This window comes from Loxodonta africana, chromosome 20, assembly GCF_030014295.1.
Source record: "Loxodonta africana isolate mLoxAfr1 chromosome 20, mLoxAfr1.hap2, whole genome shotgun sequence".
Taxonomy (NCBI): Eukaryota; Metazoa; Chordata; class Mammalia; order Proboscidea; family Elephantidae; genus Loxodonta; species Loxodonta africana.
The window spans coordinates 63,275,897-63,297,512 of record NC_087361.1 but is presented as its reverse complement, the minus strand read 5'-3'; the positions used below and the strand labels follow the sequence as shown (position 1 = coordinate 63,297,512).

Below are 21,616 nucleotides of genomic sequence, written 5' to 3'. Positions count from 1 at the left end.
CCAGTTTGACTCCTGCTTGCTCTCCAGCTGAAAAGTCTGGGCCTTCTCCCTTATCTTGGAACTTTCTAGAAGCTCAGGAGTCTGGCCAGAAGACAAACCCTCCCAGAGAGCTAGGGGAGAACAAAGGAGAAAGCGAAGCCAGCAGGAGTCTGCACTGGACTCGGGACTGCAGTGCAGAGGGGTGGAAAAGGAAGACAAATGCAAATCGAATTCCCTGAGTCTTTGCAGAATACAGTGCTAATTCCAGGGAAAAAAACAGAAAAACAAGCTCTGGTTATACATAGCCCAGCTGTCTCCCATGAGCAAGCCAGGGGGCAAAGTTACCATCTAAGGAGCTACAGCGAGGGTCATGGCCACCAGCCAGGGCCAAAAGAAAGGAAGCCAAGACCAAAAGGAATCCAGTCGAATGCGAGAAAAGACATTTCCCTCACTTTCAACTTCCTTATTGATAAAGTGCAGGGGTTGGATGAGATAATTAAGCCCCTTCTTGCTCTAACAAGCTATTAGAATTCTCCCTTATGCCAGCTTATCAGTCTAAAAGTTAAAGGCACTCCCAGCAAGTATGCAAAGGAAGCAAGAGAAAAGCAAGGCATTGGCTAGATGCCGTCTTGGAGAAACACTTTCCAGCAATGAGGGGAGACAGAGAGGGGGCTGTGATGGTTGGTTTTGTGTCAGCTTGGCTGGGATCTAGTGCCCAGTTGTTTAATCAAACAGTAATCTAGGTGTTGCTGTGAAGGTGCTTTGTAAAAGTGATTAACATTTACAATCAGATGACTTTTTGCTTTCCTCTGATAGCATCCTTGCCCCCCAGTGTCCCTCTCCATTTATTTTCTGTCCCCTCAAAAGTTGCTAATTGTGGGTCTAACCTTCTTAGAACACTTTGCAAAAGTCACAGCTACTTTTCTGATAAACAAACCCTGGCTAAAGGAACTAAACCAGTTGCCCTCAAGTTGATTCTGACTCATAGAGACCCCACGTGTGTCAGAGTAGAACTGTTCTCCATAAGGTTTTCAATGGCTGATCTTTCAGAAGCAGATCTCCAGGCTTTTCTTCCAAGTGCCTCTGAGTGGACTTGAATAGCCAACCGTTGGTTTAGCAGCCCAGTGCATTAACCATTTGCATTACTCAGGGAATCCAGCTGAGGTAGGGATAGTTGATAAAAGATTGATATAGTGCCCTTACCAGGGGTGCTTGCATTTTAAACAAGAAATTCAACAATGCTTTACTCAAAAGAGTGAATCCTCAACAGTAAGAGCTTTGGAAGTTTTAGATTTGTTCAGAGTTCATGGCAAACCGGAAAGCAGACATCTTGATCAGAGACAGGCTCTAAGTCTTCTGTGGGTGGAGGACGAGGATCACAGTACACATATGAACGCATCCCCTGTCCACACACAAGCCTTTCTAAAGGCCAAGAAAACAGACAATTGCTAAACAAAGAAAGGCTGTAGTTGTTGAGGTATGTACACATGTGTGTGAGCACACGTGTGTGTGTGTGTGTTTGTGTGTGTGTGTGTACTGGGGAGGAGGGACCTCCAACTGACTACTGCTTCTCAGCTAGTTTCCAAGAGATAAAAATGACAGCTGTTTGGTTTACACAGTTAATTAACCTGAGGAATGCACTGTGTAAAGTTGCTATTAAGGCAAAAGGGTAATTAGGTTTTCCCCAGAAAGGGAGGGGACTGGGGATAAATAAAGCATTTAGGGGAGCAGACACAACACTGGAGGAGACATTTTGGGGTGCAGAAATCAGGACCGGAAGGCTTCCAGACAAAACCCACTGGCCTCTGAAGAGCGTGCCCTAGCCGGAGATGACTGAGGGATACGACTCAACCCCTGAGAGACTGTGCTAGACCCTCAGTCAGGTCACACACATGGCCCAGTTGGCCCTGAGAAGCAGGCATCAGTGCCAGAACAAGCACTAAAGGTTGACTAGCCCAGCTCTTTCATTTCATAAATGGGGAAATGGCAGTCCAGAGAGGAGCTGTGACCTTCGCCAAGTCACACAGCCATCACAAGTGTCAGAATAAGGACCAGAACTAGAGAGGCTCCACCCCCAGGCCAAGGCAGCGTTGCTAACCACAACTGCCTCATGATTCTCCAACAGCCTACTGCAAATCAATGGAGTCCCTGGGTGGCACAAACAGGTAAGCACTCGGCTACTAGCCGAAAGGTTGGTGGTTGAAACCCACCCAGAGGCTCCTTGGAAGACAGGCCTGGTGATCTGCTTCCAAAAGTCACAGCCTTGAAAACCCTATGGAGCAGTTGTCCTCTACACACATGGGGCCACCAGAAGTCAGAACCAACTCGAAGGCAACTAACAACATCAACATTGCAAATGAGATGAGCAGCAGTCACCTTGAGAGGCAGACGGCAGGCCAGCCCAAGGGCAGGTTACTTTCAATGAGGAATGCAAGTGTGCGTCCTGACCAGTGAAGAAATGATCGAAAGCACAATTCTCAGATAGGGAAAGCCTCTGCGTGGAGACCCAGCTTCTAGGAAGCGAGGGGACATGGAGGGAATGCAACATTCAGCGTCTGTCAGGCACCAGGCAAGGTCCTTGGGTGGCTCAGTTTTTTTCTCGGCTACTAACTGAAAAGTTAGCAGTTTGAGCTGTGGAAGAAAGTTCTGCTGATCTACTTCCATGGGATCACAGCCAGTGAACACCCTATGGAACGTAGCTGCACTCTGACACACATGGAGTTGCCATGAGTCAGAATTGACTTGACAGCAGTGGGTTTTAGGCACCATGCTGGGGTCACTCCACACAGCCTTTCATCAGTCCTCATCATAACTCATCTCGATGGGTGCTATTATTACGCCCATCTTTCAGGTGAGTGACTGAAGCTCAGGGAAGCATGGAGAGAGAACAAAGGAAGGAAGGTGTCACAGGTATTTTCATCCATGCCTTGAGCTCTAGGCAAAGAGGCTGCTGTGAGCTCACCCAGAAGTTTGCTAGGAGCTGGAAGAAAGAGAACAAGGGGACAGGGCTCTTTTGGTAAAGAATAGCCTGGGACCAACCTCAGACAGTTAATGGGCAGCCAAGGCAGGCAGGCCCAGAAGGGCAAAGGGAAGGGGGAGAGAAAGTGCCACAAGGCAAAGCTGGCCAAGTCCTGTCCATTACAAAGGTTGCAACACGGACCCAAAACCCACAGATGCAAGCCCTCCAGGCCAGCAGGACTGAGCCACTGAGACAGCCTCAGGCAAAGGCAGCAACGTGAAAACAGGCTGAGGTTGCCTATGACAAAGGTGGGGCCACACTCAGAAGTGGGAGCAAGGAGAGACAGTTTTGGAACTGGAAGGAGTCCTCCCTGCTCCTGCCACTCCCACCAGCTGAGCCCCCCATTAGAGAACTGGGGTGGCTGAGGAAGTAGGTAGAAGGAGTCACACAAAAATGTCCAGGAGTCATAAATCCCATCGCACCACACCCTTGCTATCAGCAGACAGGCAGCAGGTGCTGGGTGATTTTGTACTGGGCTCAGGGCTCGCCATGCCCTTCCTGCATGGAGAAGAGAAGCATGAACTGGAGGCCTTGGCTTAAGGGATGTGTGTATGTGGTGGTAGAGACTAGTTGAGAGGGGGAGGAGGAAAAGGGTGAAGAGGGGCCACTGGTAACTCGGCTCTGTGACATAGCACCCAGCTGTGGCTGTCTAGTACCACCCCTGTCTGTGGCTAATCAGAAAACCGAGCACCTATATGGTTCTTTCAGGAGTCTGGAGTCCCAACACCCAAACCCTCCAAAGTCAGGCTCACGGAGATAATAGTAGGCATTTCATTAGTATTGTGAAAATTAATGGAGATGATTTATATAAAACCCTTCGTATGATACCTGGTATACCTAATATGTGCTTAATAAATGATAGTTGCTATTAATATCATTTAATATTAGAAAAATTAAATTTAAAAACTGAAATTTTAACTGAAGTCAAAATCTCCATTTCTGATTTTTATCACACAGCCACCACTGAGCCCAGAGAGCATTCAGGTCAATCCCTATAGAGGACAAGAAGTGAGTGTCTTGTGCTTTTAGTTTATGTCTTGATTGCTGGCCACCAATGGCTTTTGAAGGTCCCTGGTGGCACAAATGGTTTACACTTGACTACTAACCTAAAGGTTGGTGGTTTGAACCCACAGAAGGTTTAGAGCCTATCTCTGCCCAGTGGTACAGTGGAAGATAGACCTGATAGCTTGAGATTCTTGGCTTGAGATTATAGCCAAGAAAATCCCATGGAGCAGTTCTACTCTGTAACACATAGGGTCACCATGAATCAGAATTGACTCAACAGCAGCTAACAACAATGTCTTATGAGAAGGTTACAAATGTAAGCAAAAGGGAAAGAAATGAAACAAGATGGAGAGGCAGAAGGCAGGAGGAGAGAAGTACTTCTCATCAGCCCACTTACTCCTAAAGAATGCTGGAGCAGAGAGAGACCCTAAAGGCCATCTCATCTAACCCTCACTGACAAAAGGGGAAACTCAGACAGAGAGGGCTCATACCTTGCCCAAGACTACCCAAAAAGTTAGTAGCAGATGTGGGGCTACAGACCAGGGGCTCTATCCCACCCTCAAGATGCCCCATCCTCTGCTCTTTCCAAGAGGCTCCATGAATTTATTTCCCCTGTATAGAGGAGAAAAAAGCAGCAATTGTTCTCGGCTTTCACAGCAGGAAATAGCCGATATTTATCCATCCCCTGGGTTACAAAAGTCTAAACTTCTCTTTTGCAAGCACTCTGTTTTGCTCTCAGGGGACTGCTTAAGAGCAGGGAAGCCACTTGACTCCCTGAGGCAGCTAAGAGAGTCAGAGGGCATGTTAGAGTGCAACCAAAAGCCCCAGGCCTACAGGGAGAGAGTGTGCAGACAGGGCTAGTCCCAAGGTACAGCCCAGCATCCAGATCTGACCTCTCCTTGCTTCTCCTCCAAGAAGGCAGGTCAGCCTGAGCAGGGAAATCAGCAGAGGTTTCCCCAAAATTTTCAGGCATGGGCTCAGTGGTCCAAAATTTTTGAAGAGCAGGAAGGAAGCAGCTAAAATCACTCTATTGCTTAGAAAACGTCATACTGCCAGATTGCCAGATGCTTGTGGAGTAACTGGGCAGACAGGGAGTACTCTCCTGATGCTGGCCATCTTACCCAACCCTACCAAGTGGCCCTTCCCACCTACATGGGTGAGATGCAGAAACACAGCCATCTCTGCTCAGCATCTTCAAAACCACTACCTGGTAGCATCTGTGATTTTAAACAGCCAACAACACAAGAAAATAAAACTACACGCCAATATCTCTTATGAATATAGATGCAAAAATCCTCAACAAAATACTAGCAAACAGAATTCAACAGCATATTGAAAGAGTCATATACCATGACCAAGTGGGATTTATTCCAGGAATGCAGGGATGGCTCAACATTAGAAAATCAATCAACATAATACACCACATCAATAAAACAAAGGAAAAGAACCACCTCTATAAAAAAATTTTTTTTTTTTTTCCTATGGAAGCAAAAAAAAGCATTTAATAAAATCCAATGCCCTTTCTTAATGGAAACCCTAAAGAGTATTGGAATAGAAGGGAATTTCCTCAATATGATTCAGGGCATATATGAAAAGCCAACACCCAACCTTACAGTCAATGGGGAAAGACTGAGAGCTTTTCCTTTAAAATCAGGAACAAGACAAGGGTGCCCATTCCCACCACTTCTATTCAATATTGTATTAAAAGTCGTAGCCAGAGTAGTAAGACAAGTAAAAGAAATAAAAGGTATCCAGGTTGGAAAAGAAGTAAAATTATCTCTATTTGCAGATGACATGACCCCATATATAGACAATGCCAAAGAGCCCACAAGAAAACTTCTAGAGCTAATAGAGGGATTTAGCTAAGTTGCAGGGTTCAAGGTCAGCAAATAAAAATAGTTGGGATTCGAGGCGGGGCCAGGATGGCGAACTAGACATATGCTTCTGGTGAACCCTCTTACAACAAAGACCCAAAACAACAAGTGAAATAATTGTATTTATGACAAGCTAGGAGCCCTAAATATCAAAGGTAAAGTTAGAAAATGGACTGAGTGGCAGGGGGAGGGAGAGACAGTTCTGAAGCAGAGAGGAGTTGCCAAACCTGAATTGTCGGGAACCCTTGGGTACCATTCCTGGGAATGACTGTGGCAGGCAGGTGGTAGTGTTTGGCCGCAGTTTCCTCAGGGAGAAACAGCCAGCCACACAGGCTACTCACACCTCTGGAACCAGAGAAGATTGGCACTCTTGGCAAAAGCTAAGTACTGGTATACATTTTATGGTCCCCAGCCCCCAAGCTGGCTTCAGTGGCTGACGATTTCCCTGGGCCTGAGATAGGTCCTGTTGCATGTCCTGAGCCATTCATCCAGCATTGGAGAAGGAATAAATTCACAACTGGGGAAAACATAACCTGCCAGATCCTCTAACCTGGGGAGCTCCAGAAAGAAGCAGATCCTGTTCAGGCATAACAGTCTGTGGAGGCTGAATAACTTTCCCTCCTGCATGGACCTGTGTGGGCCTGTTTCAGGAGAATAGGCCCTTGTTGGCAGACTGCAGCTATTTCGGCTGTACAGTGAAGAGGTGGGTGTTTGAAGTTTGACACCGCTTTGCCTATTACACAGGGGCCTCACTTACTCACATCAGGGGCCTAAGGACTGGTAACTCCACTCAAGTCACACAGACTCGTGACAGGGGTCCGTGGAAAACTGGTACCTCACAGTCCTTACAACCAAAAGCGTTGAGTGCCCATAGTCCGTCTGCAGAACCCACTCACCTGTGCGCTCTAGGGAACAGGGATGCTCTTCCCTCACAGACACTCAGGGGACTGTTGTCAGTCCCCTGCCTTGTTCAAAGCATGACTCCCTGCTCCAACCAGATACAGGTACCTACACCAATCACCCCTGCCCATCTAAGACTGTATGACAGAGCCTGAACCACACACTTGATGACCAACTACCTGGACACCTGAGCTGAATCCATACAAGAAAAGTGAATGGACTCCTAGGCTCATATACCTGATAACAGCACTAGCCATCTGCTGACAGGATGTTAGAGCTTCAAAGGCAAAAATGATCAAGCTAGCTCACTCAAACAACCTATTTGGGCATATCAAAACAAAACAAAGCAAGAAGCTAGGATACAGTAAGCAAATATAAACTAATACAATAACTTATAGATGGCTCAGAGACAACAGTCAATATCAAACCACATAAAGAAGCAGACCAAGATGGCTTTAACAAACTCTCAAAACAAAGAATCAAGGGAGCTTCTGGATGAAGATGCCTTCCAGGAATTACCAGATCCAGAATACAAATGATTGATATACAGAAATCTTCAAGACATTAAGAAGCAGATCAGGAAATACGCAAGACAAGGAACACACAGATAAAGCAGTTAAAGAAATTAAAAAGGTTATTCAAGAACATAATGAAAAATTTAATAAGCTGCAAGAATCCATAGAGTGACAGCAATCAGAAATTCAGAAGATTAACAATAAAATTACAAAATTGGACAACTCAGTAGAAAGTCAGAGATGCAGAATTGAGCAAGTGGAAGGTAGAATTTGTGAGATTGGAGATAAAGCACATGGCACCAATATAGTTGAAGAAAAATCAGATAAGTGAATTTAAAATGAAGAAATCCTAAGAAACATGTCAGACTCTATCAAGAGAAATAACCTACAAGTGATTGGAGTACCAGAAACAGGGAGGGATAACAGAATACAGAGAGAATTATTGAAGATTTCTTGATAGGAAACTTCCCTGATATCATGAAAGATGAGAAGATACCTATCCAAGATGCTCATCGAACTCTACATAAGGTAGGTCTTAAAAGAAAGTCACCAAGATATAGTATAATCAAACTTGTCAAAGCCAAACATAAAGAGAGAATTTTAAGAGTAGGTAGGGATAAAGGAAACGTCACCTACAAAGGAGAGTTAGTAAGAATAAGCTTGGACTACTCAGCAGAAACCAAGCAAGCAAGAAGGCAATGGGACGATTTATAGAAAGAATTAAAGGAAAAAAATTGCTAGTCAAGAATCATATATTCAGCAAAACCATCTTTATCTCTCAAATATGAAGGCGAAACTAGGACATTTCCTGACAAACAGATCTTTAGGGAATTCATAAAAACCAAACCAAAACTACAAGAAATACTAAAGGAAATTCTCTGGTTACAAAAAGCAGTAATATCAGATACCAACCGAAGACTAGAACAGTGGACAGAGCACTCAGAAGTTAACCCAGATAGGGAATTCATAAAAATAAATCAAGATAAAAAAAATGCTCCAATAGGGAAACAGCGACGTCCTCATGTAAAAGAAGACAACAATAAAACAATAAAGAGGGACTAAGACATGTAGTCATAGATCCTTTTTATGGAGTGGAAGACAAGGCGATATAAAGAAATAAAAGTTAGGTTTAAATTTAGAAAAATAGGAGTAAATATTAAGGTAACCACAAAGGAGAATAACAATCCTACTCACCAAAATAAAATACATGAAAAAAATAGAGACACAGCAGAAACAAAACCAACAAGAACGAATAAGAGGAAAAGACGATATATACAGATCAGCTACTTGGCACAAAAAATTAAGTGGGAAAAAGAAACTGTCAACAACATACAAAAAAAGACATCAAAATGACAGCATTAAACTCATACCTATCCATAATTAAGCTGAATATAAATGGACTAAATGCATCAATAAAGAGACAGAGGGTTGCAGAATGGATTAAAAAACACGAAGCATCTATATGCTGCCTACAAGAGACACACCGTAGACTTAGAGACACAAATAAACTAAAACTCTAAGGATGGAAAAAAACATATCAAGCAAACAACAATTAAAAAAGAGCAGAAGTGGCAATACTAATTTCTGACAAAATAGGCTTTAAAGTTAAATCCACCACAAAGGATAAGGAAGGACACTCTATAATGACTAAAGGGACAATATACTAGGAGGACATAACCATATTAAATATTTATGCACCCAATGACAGGGCTGCAAGATACACAAAACAAACTCTAACAGCATTGAAAAGTGAGATAGGCATCTCCACAATTATAGTAGGAGACTTCAACACACAATTTTCAGTGAAGGACAGAACACCCAGAAAGAAGCTCACTAAGACACAGAAGATCTAAATGCCACAATCAACCAACTTGACCTCATAGACACATACAGAACACTCCACCAAACAGCGCCCAAGTATACTTTCTTTTCCAATGCACATGGAATATTCCTTAGAACAGACCACATATTAGGTCGTAAAGCAAACCTTAGCAGAATCCAAAACATCGAAATATTAAAAAGCAACTTCTCTGACCATAAGGCCATAAAAGTGAATAAATAACAGAAAAGGCAGGGAAAAGAAATCCAACACTTGGAAACTGAACAAGAACCTGCCCAAAAATGACTAGATTACAGAAGACACCAACGATGCAATAAAGAAATTCATAGAACCTTTGGGACACAGTGAAAGCAGTGCTCAGAGGTCAATTTATATCAATAAATGCACACAAACAGAAAGAAGAGTCAAAATCAAAGAATTAACCCTACAACTTGAACAAAGAGAAAGAGAGCAGCAAAAGAAATCCTCAGGCACTAGAAGAAAGCAAATAATAAAAATTAGAGCAAAATTAAATGCAATGGAGAACAGAAAAACAATTGAAAGAATTAACAAGACCGAAAGCTGGTTCTCTGAAAAAATTAACAAAATTGATAAACCATTGGCCAAATGGACAAAAGAAAAACAGGAGAGAAAGCAAAAAACCCAAATAAGAAATAACATGGGCAATATCACAACAGACACAACTGAAATTAAAAGAATCTTATGAGATTACTACGAGAAAACGTACCCTGACAAATTTGAAATCCTAGAAGAAATGGATGAATTTCTAGAAACACACTACCTACCTAAACACAAACAGAGGTAGAACAACTAAATAAACCCATAACAAAAGAGAGATTGAAAACGTAATAAAAAATCTTCCAACAACAACAAAAAAGCCCTGGGCCTGAGGGCTACACTGCAAAGTTCTACCAAACATTCAGAGAAGAGTTAACACCACTACTACTAAAGGTATTTCAGAGCATAGAAAAGGATGGGATACTCCCAAACTCATTCTATGAAGCCAGCATATCCCTGATGCCAAAACCAGGTAAAAACACCCCCCCAAAAAAGAATTACAGACCTATATCCTTCAGGAACTTAGATGAAAAAATCCTCAACAAAATTCTAGCCAATAGAATTCTACAACATAGCAAAAAAATAATTCACCATGACCAAGTGGAATTCATACCAGTTATGCAGGAATGGTTCAACATTAAAAAAACAATTAATGTAATCCATCATATAAACAAAAGACACGAATGACATGATCTTACCAATTGATGCAGAAAAAGCATTTGACAAAGCTCAACACCCATTCGTGATAAAAATTCTCAGCAAAATAGGAATAGAAGGAAAATTTTTCAACATAATAAAGGGCATTTAGACAAAGCAAACAACCATCGTCATCGTAAATGGAGAGAGTCTGAAAGCACTCCCCTTGAGATCGGGAACCAGACAAGGATGCCCTTTATCACCACTCTTATTCAACATTGTGCTAGAGGTCCTGGCCAGAGCACTTAGGGTAGATAAAGAAATAAAGGGCATCCAGATTGGTAAGGAGGAAGTAAAAGTACCTTTATTTGCAGATGACATGATCTTATATACAGAAAACCTTAAAGAATCCTCAAGAAAGCTACTGAACCAAATAGAAGAGTTCAGCAGAGTATCAGGATACAAGATAAACATACAAAAATCAGTTGGATTCCTCTACACCAACAAAAAGAACATGGAAGAGGAAATCACCAAATCAATACCATTTACAGTAGCCCCCAGGAAGATGAAATACTTAGGAATAAATCTTACCAGGGACATAAAAGACCTATACAAAGAAAACTACAAGACACTACTGCAAGAAATCAAAAGATACCTACATAAGTGCAAAAATATTCCTTGCTCCAGGATAGGAGGACTTATCATTGTAAAAACGTCTAGTCTACCAAAAGCGATCTATAGAGATACAATGCAATACTGATCCAAATTCCAAAAATATTTTTTAATGAGATGGAGAAACAAATTGCCAACTTCATATGGAAGGGAAAGAGTTCCTGAATAAGCAAAGCATTACTGAAAAAAGGACAAAGTGGGAGGCCTCACTCTACCTGATTTTAGAACCTATTACCATCACAGTAGTCAAAACAGCCTGGTACTGGTACAACAACACATACATAGACCAATGGAACAGAATTGGGAAACCAGACATAAATCCATCCACATATAAGCAGTTGATATTTGACAAAGGCCCCAAAACAGTGAAATGGGGAAAAGACAGTCTTTTTAACAAATGGTGCTGGCATAGCTGGATATCCATCTGCAAAAAAATAAACAAGACCCGTACCTCACTACATACACAAAAACTAACTCAAAATGGACCAAAGACCTAAATATAAAATCTAAAATGATAAAGATCACGGAAGAAAAAATAGGGACAACATTAGGAGCCCTAATACATGGCATAAACAGTATATAAAACATTATGAAGAATGCAGAAGAAAAACTAGATAACTGGGAGCTCCTAAAAATCAAATACCTATGTTCATCCAAAGACTTTACCAAAAGAGTAAAAAGATTACATATAGACTGGGAAAAAGTTTTTACCTATGACAGTTCCGATCAGCACGAGATCTCTAAAATCTACATGATACTGCAAAATCTCAACTGCAAAAAGACAAATAACCCAATTTAAAAATGGGCAAAAGATATGAATAGACACTTCACTAAAGAAGACATTCAGGTAGCTAACAGATACATGAGGAAATGCTCATGATTATTAGCCACTAGAGAAATACAAATGAAAACTACAATTAGATTTCATCTCACTCCAACAAGGCTGGCATTAATCCAAAAAACACAAAATAATAAATGTTGGAGAGGCTGTGGAGAGACTGGAACACTTATATACTGCTTGTGGGAATGTAAAATGGTACAATCACTTTGGAAATCGATTTGGCGCTTCCTTAAAAAACTAGAAATAGAACTACCATACAATCCAACAATCTCACTCCTTGGAATACATCTTAGAGAAATAAGGGCCTTTACACAAACACGCCCATGTTCACTGCAGCATTGTTTACAATAGCAAAAAATGGAAGCAACCAAGGTGCCCAACAACAGATGAATGGATAAATAAATTATGGTATATTCACACAATGGATTACTACCCATTGATAAAGAACAATGATGAATCCGTGAAACATTCCAAAACATGGAGGAATCTGGGAGGCATTATGCTGGGTGAAATAAGTCAGTTACAGAAGGACAAATATTGTATGAGACCACTATTAGAAGAACTCAAAAAATAGTTTAAACAGAGAAGAAAATATTCTTTGATGGTTATGAGGCAGGGAGGGAGGGAGTGTGAGAGAGGGGTATTCACTAATCCTCAATAAAGTGAATGTTTTAAAGGCCAGCGTAGCAGGGGCAGGAGTTTGCAGACCATGGTTTCAGTGGTCACCTAAGTCAATTGACAAAATCTATTAAGAAAACATTCTGCATCCCACTTTGGAGACTTGCATCTGAGGTCTTAAACACTAGCAAGCGGCCATCTAAGATGCATCAATTGGTCTCAACCCACCTGGAACAAAGGAGAATGAAGAACACCAAAGACACAAGGTAATTATGAGTCCAAGAGACAGAAAGGGTCACATAAACCAGAGACTACATCAGCCTGAGACCAGAAGAACTAGATGGTGCCTGGCTACAAGCGATGACTGCCCTGACAGGGAACACAACAGAGAACCCCTTAGAGGGCAGGAGAGCAATGGGATGCAGACCTCAAATTCTCAAAAAAAGACCAGGCTTAGCGGTTTGACTGAGACTAGAAGAACCCCGGAGGTCACAGTCCTCAGGCCTTCTGTTAGCCCAAGACAGGAAGCATTCCCAAAGCCAACTCTTCAGACAGGGATTGGACTCTACTGAGATAGAAAATGATACTGGTGAGGAGTGAGCTTCTTGGATCAAGTAGGCACATGAGATTATTTGGGCAGCTCCTGTCTGGAGGGGAGATGAGAAGGCAGAGGGGGTCAGAACCTGGCTGAGTGGACATGAATATAGAGGGTGGAGAGAAGTGTGCTGTCTCATTAGGGGGAAAACAACTAGAAGTATATTACAAGGTGTATATAAATTTCTGTATGAGAGACTGACTTGATTTGTAAACTTCTACTTAAAAAAAAAAAATTAAGCACAATAAAAAAAAAAAAAAAAACTGGGTGTCTATACACCGGCAATGAGAAGTCTGAAAGGAAAATTAGGAAAACAATTCTGTCTACAATCACATCTAAAAGGATGAGAAGGACTTATACAATGAAAACTATAAAACACTGCTTAAAGAGATTTAAAAAAAAACCCATTGCCATTGAATCAATTCTGACTCATAGCAACCCTATAGGACAGAGTGGAACTGCCCCATAGAGTTTCCAAGGAGCGCTTGGTGAGTTTGAGCTGCCGATCTTTTGGTTAACAGCCATAGATCTTCACCACTATGCCACCAGAGTTTCTGAAATAGATTAAAGGAGACTTAAATAAATGGAAATATGTTCCATGTTCATGGATTGCGAGATTTAATATTGTTAAGATGTCAATACCACCCAAAGAGATCTATAGATTCAACGCAATCCCAATGAAAATTCCAACAACCTTCTTTACAGAAATAGAAAAATCAATCCTCTTCTTTATATGGAATGGCAAGAGGCACTGAATAGCTAAAACAACGTTGAAAGAGAAGAACAAAGTAGGAGGACTCACACTTCCCTATTTTAAAACATACTGTACGGCTACAGTAATCAAAACAGCCTGGTACCAGTATAATAATAGATGCATAGACAAATGGAATAGAATCGAGAGTCCAGAAATAAACCCACACATCTATGGTCAACTGATTTCTGCCAAGAGTGCTAATTCCCTTTAATGGGGAAAGAAGAGCCTTTTCAATAAGTGGTGCTGGGAAAATTCAATTTCCACATTTAGAAAAATGAAACAGGATCCATGCCTCACACCATACACGAAAACAAATTCAAGATGGATTAAGGCCCTAAATGCGCAAACTAAAACTATAAAATTCTTAGAAGAACAAGCAGGGGCAACACTGTCAGGCTTAGCTTTGAACAATGGACTATCTAATATACTAAAAAAAGGATAAACAGCAAAAGACAAAATAAATAAATGGGACCTTATAAAAATTTTAAATTTTTGTTCATCAAAAGACTATATCATAAAAGTGAAAAAGACAAGCTACCAACTGGGAGAAAATCTTTGGAAACCATATATCCAAGAAGAATCTAATAACCAAAACATATGTAAAACTTTGACAGCTTTACAACAAAAATATAAAATAACCCAACCATAATATGGGCAAAGGACTCGAATAGACATTTCACCAAGAGGGCATTCAAGTGGCCACTAAACACTTAAGAAGATGCTCAGTGTCATTAGCCATTAAAAAAAAAAAGGGAGGTGCAAATTAAAACAACAGTGAGACACCATTTCACTCCCACAGAGTAGCTAAGATTTAAAAAAAAAAAAAAAAAGAACAGAAAACATCAAATGTTGGCGAGGATGTGGGGAAATTGTAACCCTTATCCATTTGCTGGTGGGAATGCAAAATGGTACAGCTGCTGTGGAAAACAGTGGTGGTTCCTCAAAAAACTAAAAATAGACTGCCATAACCAAAAAAACCCAAACCTGTTGACATTGAGTCAATTCCAACTCATAGCAACCCCAGCAATTCCACTCCTAGATATACACCCAATAGACTTGAAAGCAGAGACTCAAAAAGAGACTTGTACACCAATATTCATTGCATCACTATTCACAATAGCCAAAAGATAGAAACAACCTAAATGCTCATCGAGAGATGAATGGATAAACAAAATGTGGTACAGACATACAATGGAATACTACTCAGCCAGCAGGAGAAAAGAAATCTTGATACATGCTACAGTGTGGATGGAGCTCGAAGGCATTATGCTGAGTGAAATAAGCAAATCACAAAAGGACAAATATCATGTGACCTCACTTACATAAAAAAACAAGGCAAATTTATAGAGACCAAAGTTGATTAGTGGTTACCAAGAGAGGGAGGGAGGGGGAAAGGAGAGTTAACAATGATGGAAAAATCACATTGATTAAGGGTATGGTTGCATATCCGAATACTGTCATTGCTGTCAACAAGTTATACACCTGTAAAATGTTGAATCTGCAAAAGCTGTGTGATAGATACATTTACAGCAATGACAAAAAATAGAGTAGCTGCTAAGCCTGCTTATGTACAACCAAAAACCTCCTGGGATTTGATTTCTTGGTTTGGAGGTTTAGGGTCATGGTTTCAAGGGACATCCCAGTTAATTGGCCTAATAACACATTTAGTGCTTCTGTTCTACCTCCTGGCTCGTTACATAGTGCCTGGGGTCTTAAAAGCTTGCAAGCAGCCATCCAAGGCACTACAATTGGTCTTTATTCACTTGGAGTAACAGAGGAAGAAGGAGAGTCAGGAATAGGAGGAGGTTATGGAATGTGTGGCTAATTGCCTCCATGAACATCTGCATCCTTTGCCACGAGACCAGAAGAACTGGATGTGCCCGGCTAACATTACTGAACATTTTGATCAAAGATTCTATAGAAGAATCCTGATCAAAAGGGGGAAAATACAAAACAGAATTTCCAATTCTCATGGACTCTAGACTTTCTGGAGCAATGGAGGATGGATGGGCCCCTGAAACTACTGCCCTGAGATAATCTTTAAACCTTAAACCAAAAATATTCCGTGAAGTCCTCTTAAAACCAAACGACAGTTTAGCTTAACTAGTAAAAAAAAGTCTGCCTTGAGCATTATGCTCTTTTAAGAACTATCTATATAGGATCAAACTGACAACAGCAACTCAAAAAATTAAATAGGAATGTTAGGGAGCAGTGAGTTAATGTTCATGAGGGAAGAACAACTCAGAAAAGAAGGATGAGAATGGTTGCAAACTTGAGGAATGTAATCAACATCACTAAATCGAGATCACTAAACAGTACATGTAGAAACTGTTGAATTGGTATCTGTTTTGCTGTGTATATATTCAACGAGCACAACCAAATAAATAAATTTAGGATAAAAAAAATAAAATAGCCAAGAGAACACAGGGGACTGGAACGAAGACCAGTAAAGCCCAGTGGCAGTATCAGATACCACGTTCCATGGTCCTGAGGAAAAAGGCAGTCTGGAAAGGGGGAATCACAGATAACCCAAGTCGCCGTCACAGTAATCAATCTCTCTCGCGTGTCACTTTCTCTTTATATATTTTCCCTCAAGGCTGCAGAGACTCATGGCAAACCTCTTCTTCACCCATTCCCTTGTTCAAGCTCATGCTTTGAGGACAGAAAAAAATGGCCAAATGAGACAGGCAGCTGAGAGACAAGAAAACAAAGAGTGATTTAAACCTTGGTAAATGTGAGGAAACCCTGGTAGTGTAGTGGTTAAGTGCTATGGCTGTTAACCAAGAGGTCGGCAGTTCAAATCCACCAGGTGCTCCTTGGAAACTCTATGAGGCAGTTCTACTCTGTCCTATAGGGTCATTATGAGTCGGAATTGACTCAATGGCAGTGGGTTTAAACATGAGGAGCAAAGAAAAAATCCAACCTTGTTGTGGGTAAAAGAAAACAAAACCAAAATTCCTATGAAAAAGGTACACAGGCAATGTGGAAGACAAACTGTAACAGCTCTTTGAAAAAAATCAGCTGCCTACATAGGCAATGTCCACTGACATAGCTCAAAGCCTTTGATTCCTGGATTTGCTTAGCTCCTTTTCTAACTAATCCTAACTGATCTCTGAACCTCCCTGCTAACCTCAAGTCAGTTCTTCATTTATTTCACTGATCTATGTCCTTTAAGAACAGCTTGCCCAGGTTGGTGAACCATGTGGACCAATGAGGATGAAAGGTAGGTTGGCTCATCATACATGACGGTGGAAAAACATAGATGGCAAATCCCATTCCACAGTCATATCCACCCCTTCTAGCTCTACCCCCACCCATGACACTCCACTGGCCACAAAGATGGTGGCATGAATGGCTATGGCCCAACTCAGTGCATTCCATGGCAAGAACATAACTCAATACATACATCTCAGCAACAGTGCTCCACCAGCCTGGTCTTTGTCCACCAAAGATGACACATTGGACTTTACATACATAAAGGATGAATACTTGTCTGATTGCCTACTCCCAGACCTGGAAAATTGCCCTGCCCAGCCCATATCTAAAGGCTGAGAAAAAAAACTTCAGCTTTATCCAGCAGAAAAGATCTGTTCAGCTAATTTTCTCCCTCCTAGTCAAAGTGTCAATTCCTCAGAGGCAGGGATCATGCCTTATACTTTTTGCATTTCCCACCCTCACCCCACTGTGCATAGGGCTGGGCTTCTCTCCAGTACTTCCTGAGTATTTGGTGAAGAAATGGTGGGCTCATAGTACTCCCACCCCACCTTCTTCCAGCCCTGGAGCCCATGGAGGTAGAGCCTACCTCGCCATACTGGGTGCAGTAGGTCTCAGGCTTGGTCAGTCCACAGGTGGATGAAGCTCGGAGAAACTGGGTCCTCCCAATAAGCAGGTCCCCAACAGGTGGGTAGCAGGCCCCATGGGAACAGGCTTGCTGGGCACGCAGGAGGCTGGGCAAGGCTGAAATCACAAGAGGTGCTGGGGTACAGCCCAGATAGGGGCCACCTCAGTGTTCCTTAAGGGAGCTGATGTTGGCAGGACTCTCTCCCCCACTCGTGCTCCCACTTACCGGTGTGGATGAGTAATGACAGAAACCCTGATACCTTTAACCAAAAACGCTGACTTCATATTCTGAAACCTGGCAACCAAAAACTATGGGTGACCCTGAAATGTGGCATCCATATGAAGCTTTTAGAATTGAGCTTGGGACACACACTGGACTCTCAGGACACAGGGTCTACAACTCTGTTCCCAGCAGCCTGGCCTCTGTCAGAGCCCTGAGCAGGGCTGACTGCTCGGCCAGTTGTGGGCCATTAAGAGATGGCTGCATTCTGCTCCTTTACCTGTGAAGCTGGCCTAGCCACATTTTGTGAGTGCCCATCTACCACTCACATCAAAGCCACGATGGCTCTGAACTAGCTTGGGAGTGGGAGGATGGAAGATAAACTGTGATGAACAATCAGGGAACCACAAACTACACTCAGGTAAGAATAAGATACTCGGAGCCTTTCAAGAGAGGCAGATGCTGCTTCTCCCCCAAAAGCCCCAAAGAGTGGTGAAATCTCATGGGTACCCCCAGTGGACTAGTTCTCCAACCTATGGGCTGACAGGATGACAAGTGATACACTGTGGCAAACTCTCCTCCTGCCTGTGGCTGTCACCTCCCTGCTCTATCACAGGGCTTAGAAGGGTGGGAAGGGATACTTACCAAAAAACAGGAGAAGAAGTGGCCTCATCTTCAGCCAGTCGGGTGATCCCCAGAATGGCCCTTACCTGGAACACAGCAAACAGCCCAGTAGACAGTGCAAAGGGCACATTGGCCCTTTTTCTCTCCTGGAACACTTGTGGGCAGCAGGCAGGTGCACTATCACCAAGAGCTTGGAAAATGCCCCTGTCCCAGCTGATGCGTGACTCACAGGGTGCCCTCGCAGACTTCAGCTTCCTCCTCTGAAGTGGAAGGAAAGGAGGACTGACCTTGCCCTACCCTGCACGGTCATAAGGGCAAAGAGGGGGCAGGGCAGGGCTGGGCTCTTTGCCGAAGAGAAGCTGTAGAGAGGGCTGAGGCCTTGTTGTTGCCTGAAGAGAAAAGACAGGCCAGCAGTTTCACCCAGCCCAGCCCAGAGGCCCACAGGTGGCTGTGAAAAGTGGCTGAGGTAAACCCTCTTCTTCCACTGGCATGGTTTCCAGTACCACCCAGGCCCACCCTGAGGGTAAGGCTGTGGTGGCCACAAATCTGAGCTAAGCAGGTGCTGAGATACGATGGGGACAGAGACAGCAGTTTTTTTAAAGTGAGTGAGGATTTCACCTAAACTGGACGCAACCCAAAATGTCTCCAACGATGGGCTGGGGCTCTGCGGGAGGGGTGGGGTGGGAGGAGACAAAGCAGGGATCCAGAAGGAAGGAGTCTGGGGTGGACCCTGAAAGCCACAATGGGGGTCTGAGATGCAGGCCTGCCCTGCAGGCTCCTCTCTTGCTCACGCACTGTGCACCTCCACCTCGGACTGGAGGCTCACTCTGCTCCAATGCCAGCCACAAACTCCTGTGGCTGGGTTCAGGGGCTGGGGGGTTGGCAAGGTAGGGCAGAGGAGGAACTGGGGTTGTTCCTGGCATCTTTAAATCATGTCTCCTAATACTCTGAAACCAGTCCTTCCAATCCCCTCCCAGAACAGCCCAGGACCCAGCGAGGAGATGTGGCTTGGGGTCACACAGCTACCTGACCTAAGAGGCAGAACTGTGTCCTGATTTTCTCCTAGTTTCCTCTCAGCTCTCCCAGCCCAGGCTGGAAATCCCCTGGCACTGGGCATGCCGAGCGGCACTCAGAAGACTCCAGCAAACCAGCCCACCCTTCCCTCTGCTCTTCTGTGCTCAGTCCTAGATTTGAATCTGCTTTCTGCTAAGTCATGGAGCCGCTTATCAGATGTGAAAAAGAAATCCAAACAGTGGCAGACATTTTAACCTACCGTGTTAGAGGTGAGCTTACTCAGGGAAGCTCCCAGGAAGAGGAATGAATTGGGCCCTGCAGCCAGGCCCCACGCACCCAGAGATCTAGCAGTTATCCAGCGTCTCACCCACTGGGCAGGTGAAGGCAGGTAACTTACCTCACCTGTGCTGCTGCTATTCTTTCTCTAGATCACTTTCTGAGATCTTCACTTGAATGTGGGGGTCTCTTCTCCTAGCTCCAAGTTTTTAAACAACTGCCTCACCTCTGGAGACTCCTGGCTGGGTGTAGCCCCACTGCAGGGCGGTCTCAGGAATCTGGCAGCCGGCACACCCATCTGCCGTCACTGCACCCCCACCCCGGGACAGGACTGGGCAAGTGGGTTGGTCCTGAGGACTCACAATGGGCTTGGAAGTGCCCCCCTGTCTAGGGTACCTGGGGGGTAGAGGGAGCTGCAAACAGGAGCACCAGGCAAATTGTTAGTGATCATTAGAGACCAGGATGCCCAGGGTGGGGAAGGGCACTTGCATTTGTACTAGGCACTCCACTTGGCATTTTCCCAAGGTCAACAGGGTCAATGTCCTCCTGTGACCTAGACCACCTGGAGAGAAGACCAGGCAGAGGATACAAAGGTCAGGGCTTGTGTATGAGTGTTATAGCCCCAGACCTGTCAGCAGGGCTGAAGATGAGATGACCCAAAACTCCAGGGCCCTGGAAAGCACCCCACCCCTCCCAAGGTAGTATAAAGTAGAAAAGCCCAGCTTCTTGGGGAATTTGGAGGATCCTTAAAGGGCAATGCTTCATCCAGAGGGGGTCAAAGCCCAACTCAGCCAAGGAGTTTGGGGAAGTTTAAGAGGAATGAGCAGAGTAACTAAACACCTCCCCTCTGGCTCCCTCCGCAGAGTTGGCAGCCAGCCTGAGGACAGGTACTACCTGTGACTCACTGCTCCCAGCTCCAGGGAGGGTTGGTCTCCTCGCCCCTCCCTGCCTGGGCAGGAATGCCTGCCTGGAAGGCCAGAAAACAGTTCTGACCACAACAGGTAGAAGAAAAGGCTGAAGCACAGCTGGACCGATAAATGCAAACCGGACGTCCCCTGGCCCAGTGCCAAGCCTGAGAACAGGGCTTCCTTTGTGGGGCCCTGAGGCGGTCTCCCGGCTTAGAGCTCCTGGCTTCGAGCCAACGTAAATGGCAGTGAGTAAAACATCCAGATTGAGAGGCTGGTCTCATAGGACACTCTTCCCCCAGGTTAGGGGTGGAGGACTTTGAGAGAGGTATGGGAGGTCACCAGGCCATATGTTGGCCCTGAAGAGCCTGCACCAGCATGGTCTTAGAACACTACCACCTCCTCTCTCCTCTGCCACAGTATCCCCAGGCAGAAAGTTCTTTACAATTGGAGGATTGTGCCCAAGAAATTGGTTTGAGAGCCCCTAAGGGAAGACTGTGGGATTTTCTGGGTTCACTTGGACATTTCTAACCAACAGGTTCTAGGTGAGCACGAGAGGTTCAGACGGGGCCTGGAGCAGACACTATGATTAGCAAGTAGGCATTAGTTGTTTAGATGAATAACTGATACCTCAATAAATGGGCCTGTCCCCCTTTAGGAAACCCTGGTGGCGTAGTGGTTAAGTGCTATGACTGCTAACCAATAGGTCGGCATTTCAAATCCACCAGGCGCTCCTTGGAAACTCTATGGGGCAGTTCTACTCTGTGCTGTAGGGTCCCTGTGAGTTGGAATCAACCTGACAGCAATGGGTTTGGGTGGTCCCCCTTTAAGCTTTCCAGTGAAATCTGGCTTAACTCAGCAAGTGGGTGTCCCTACGAGCAGCTTCCCTTCATCTGCCCACTCCTCTGCCCACAAGAGCACAGAGCAGTGT

At 43.8% G+C, this 21,616-nt stretch overlaps 1 protein-coding gene across 3 annotated transcripts in view; it reads right to left on the bottom strand.

Annotated features, from left to right (window-relative positions):
• LAMB3 (laminin subunit beta 3) overlaps positions 1-21,616 on the bottom strand; it is a 66,410-nt gene that overhangs the window by 43,548 nt on the left and 1,246 nt on the right. Inside the window, exons 2-3 of one of the 3 annotated variants that reach the window (XM_003410281.4) lie at positions 18,512-18,879; positions 17,609-17,763 (exon numbers count right to left, since the gene is read on the bottom strand). In XM_003410281.4, the coding sequence (XP_003410329.2) occupies positions 17,609-17,763; positions 18,512-18,539 (183 nt within the window). In that variant the 5' untranslated portion in view covers positions 18,540-18,879. The remainder of the gene's footprint in view (positions 1-17,608; positions 17,764-18,511; positions 18,880-21,616) is intronic. The other 2 variants (XM_064273248.1, XM_064273247.1) reach the window with 2 other exon arrangements.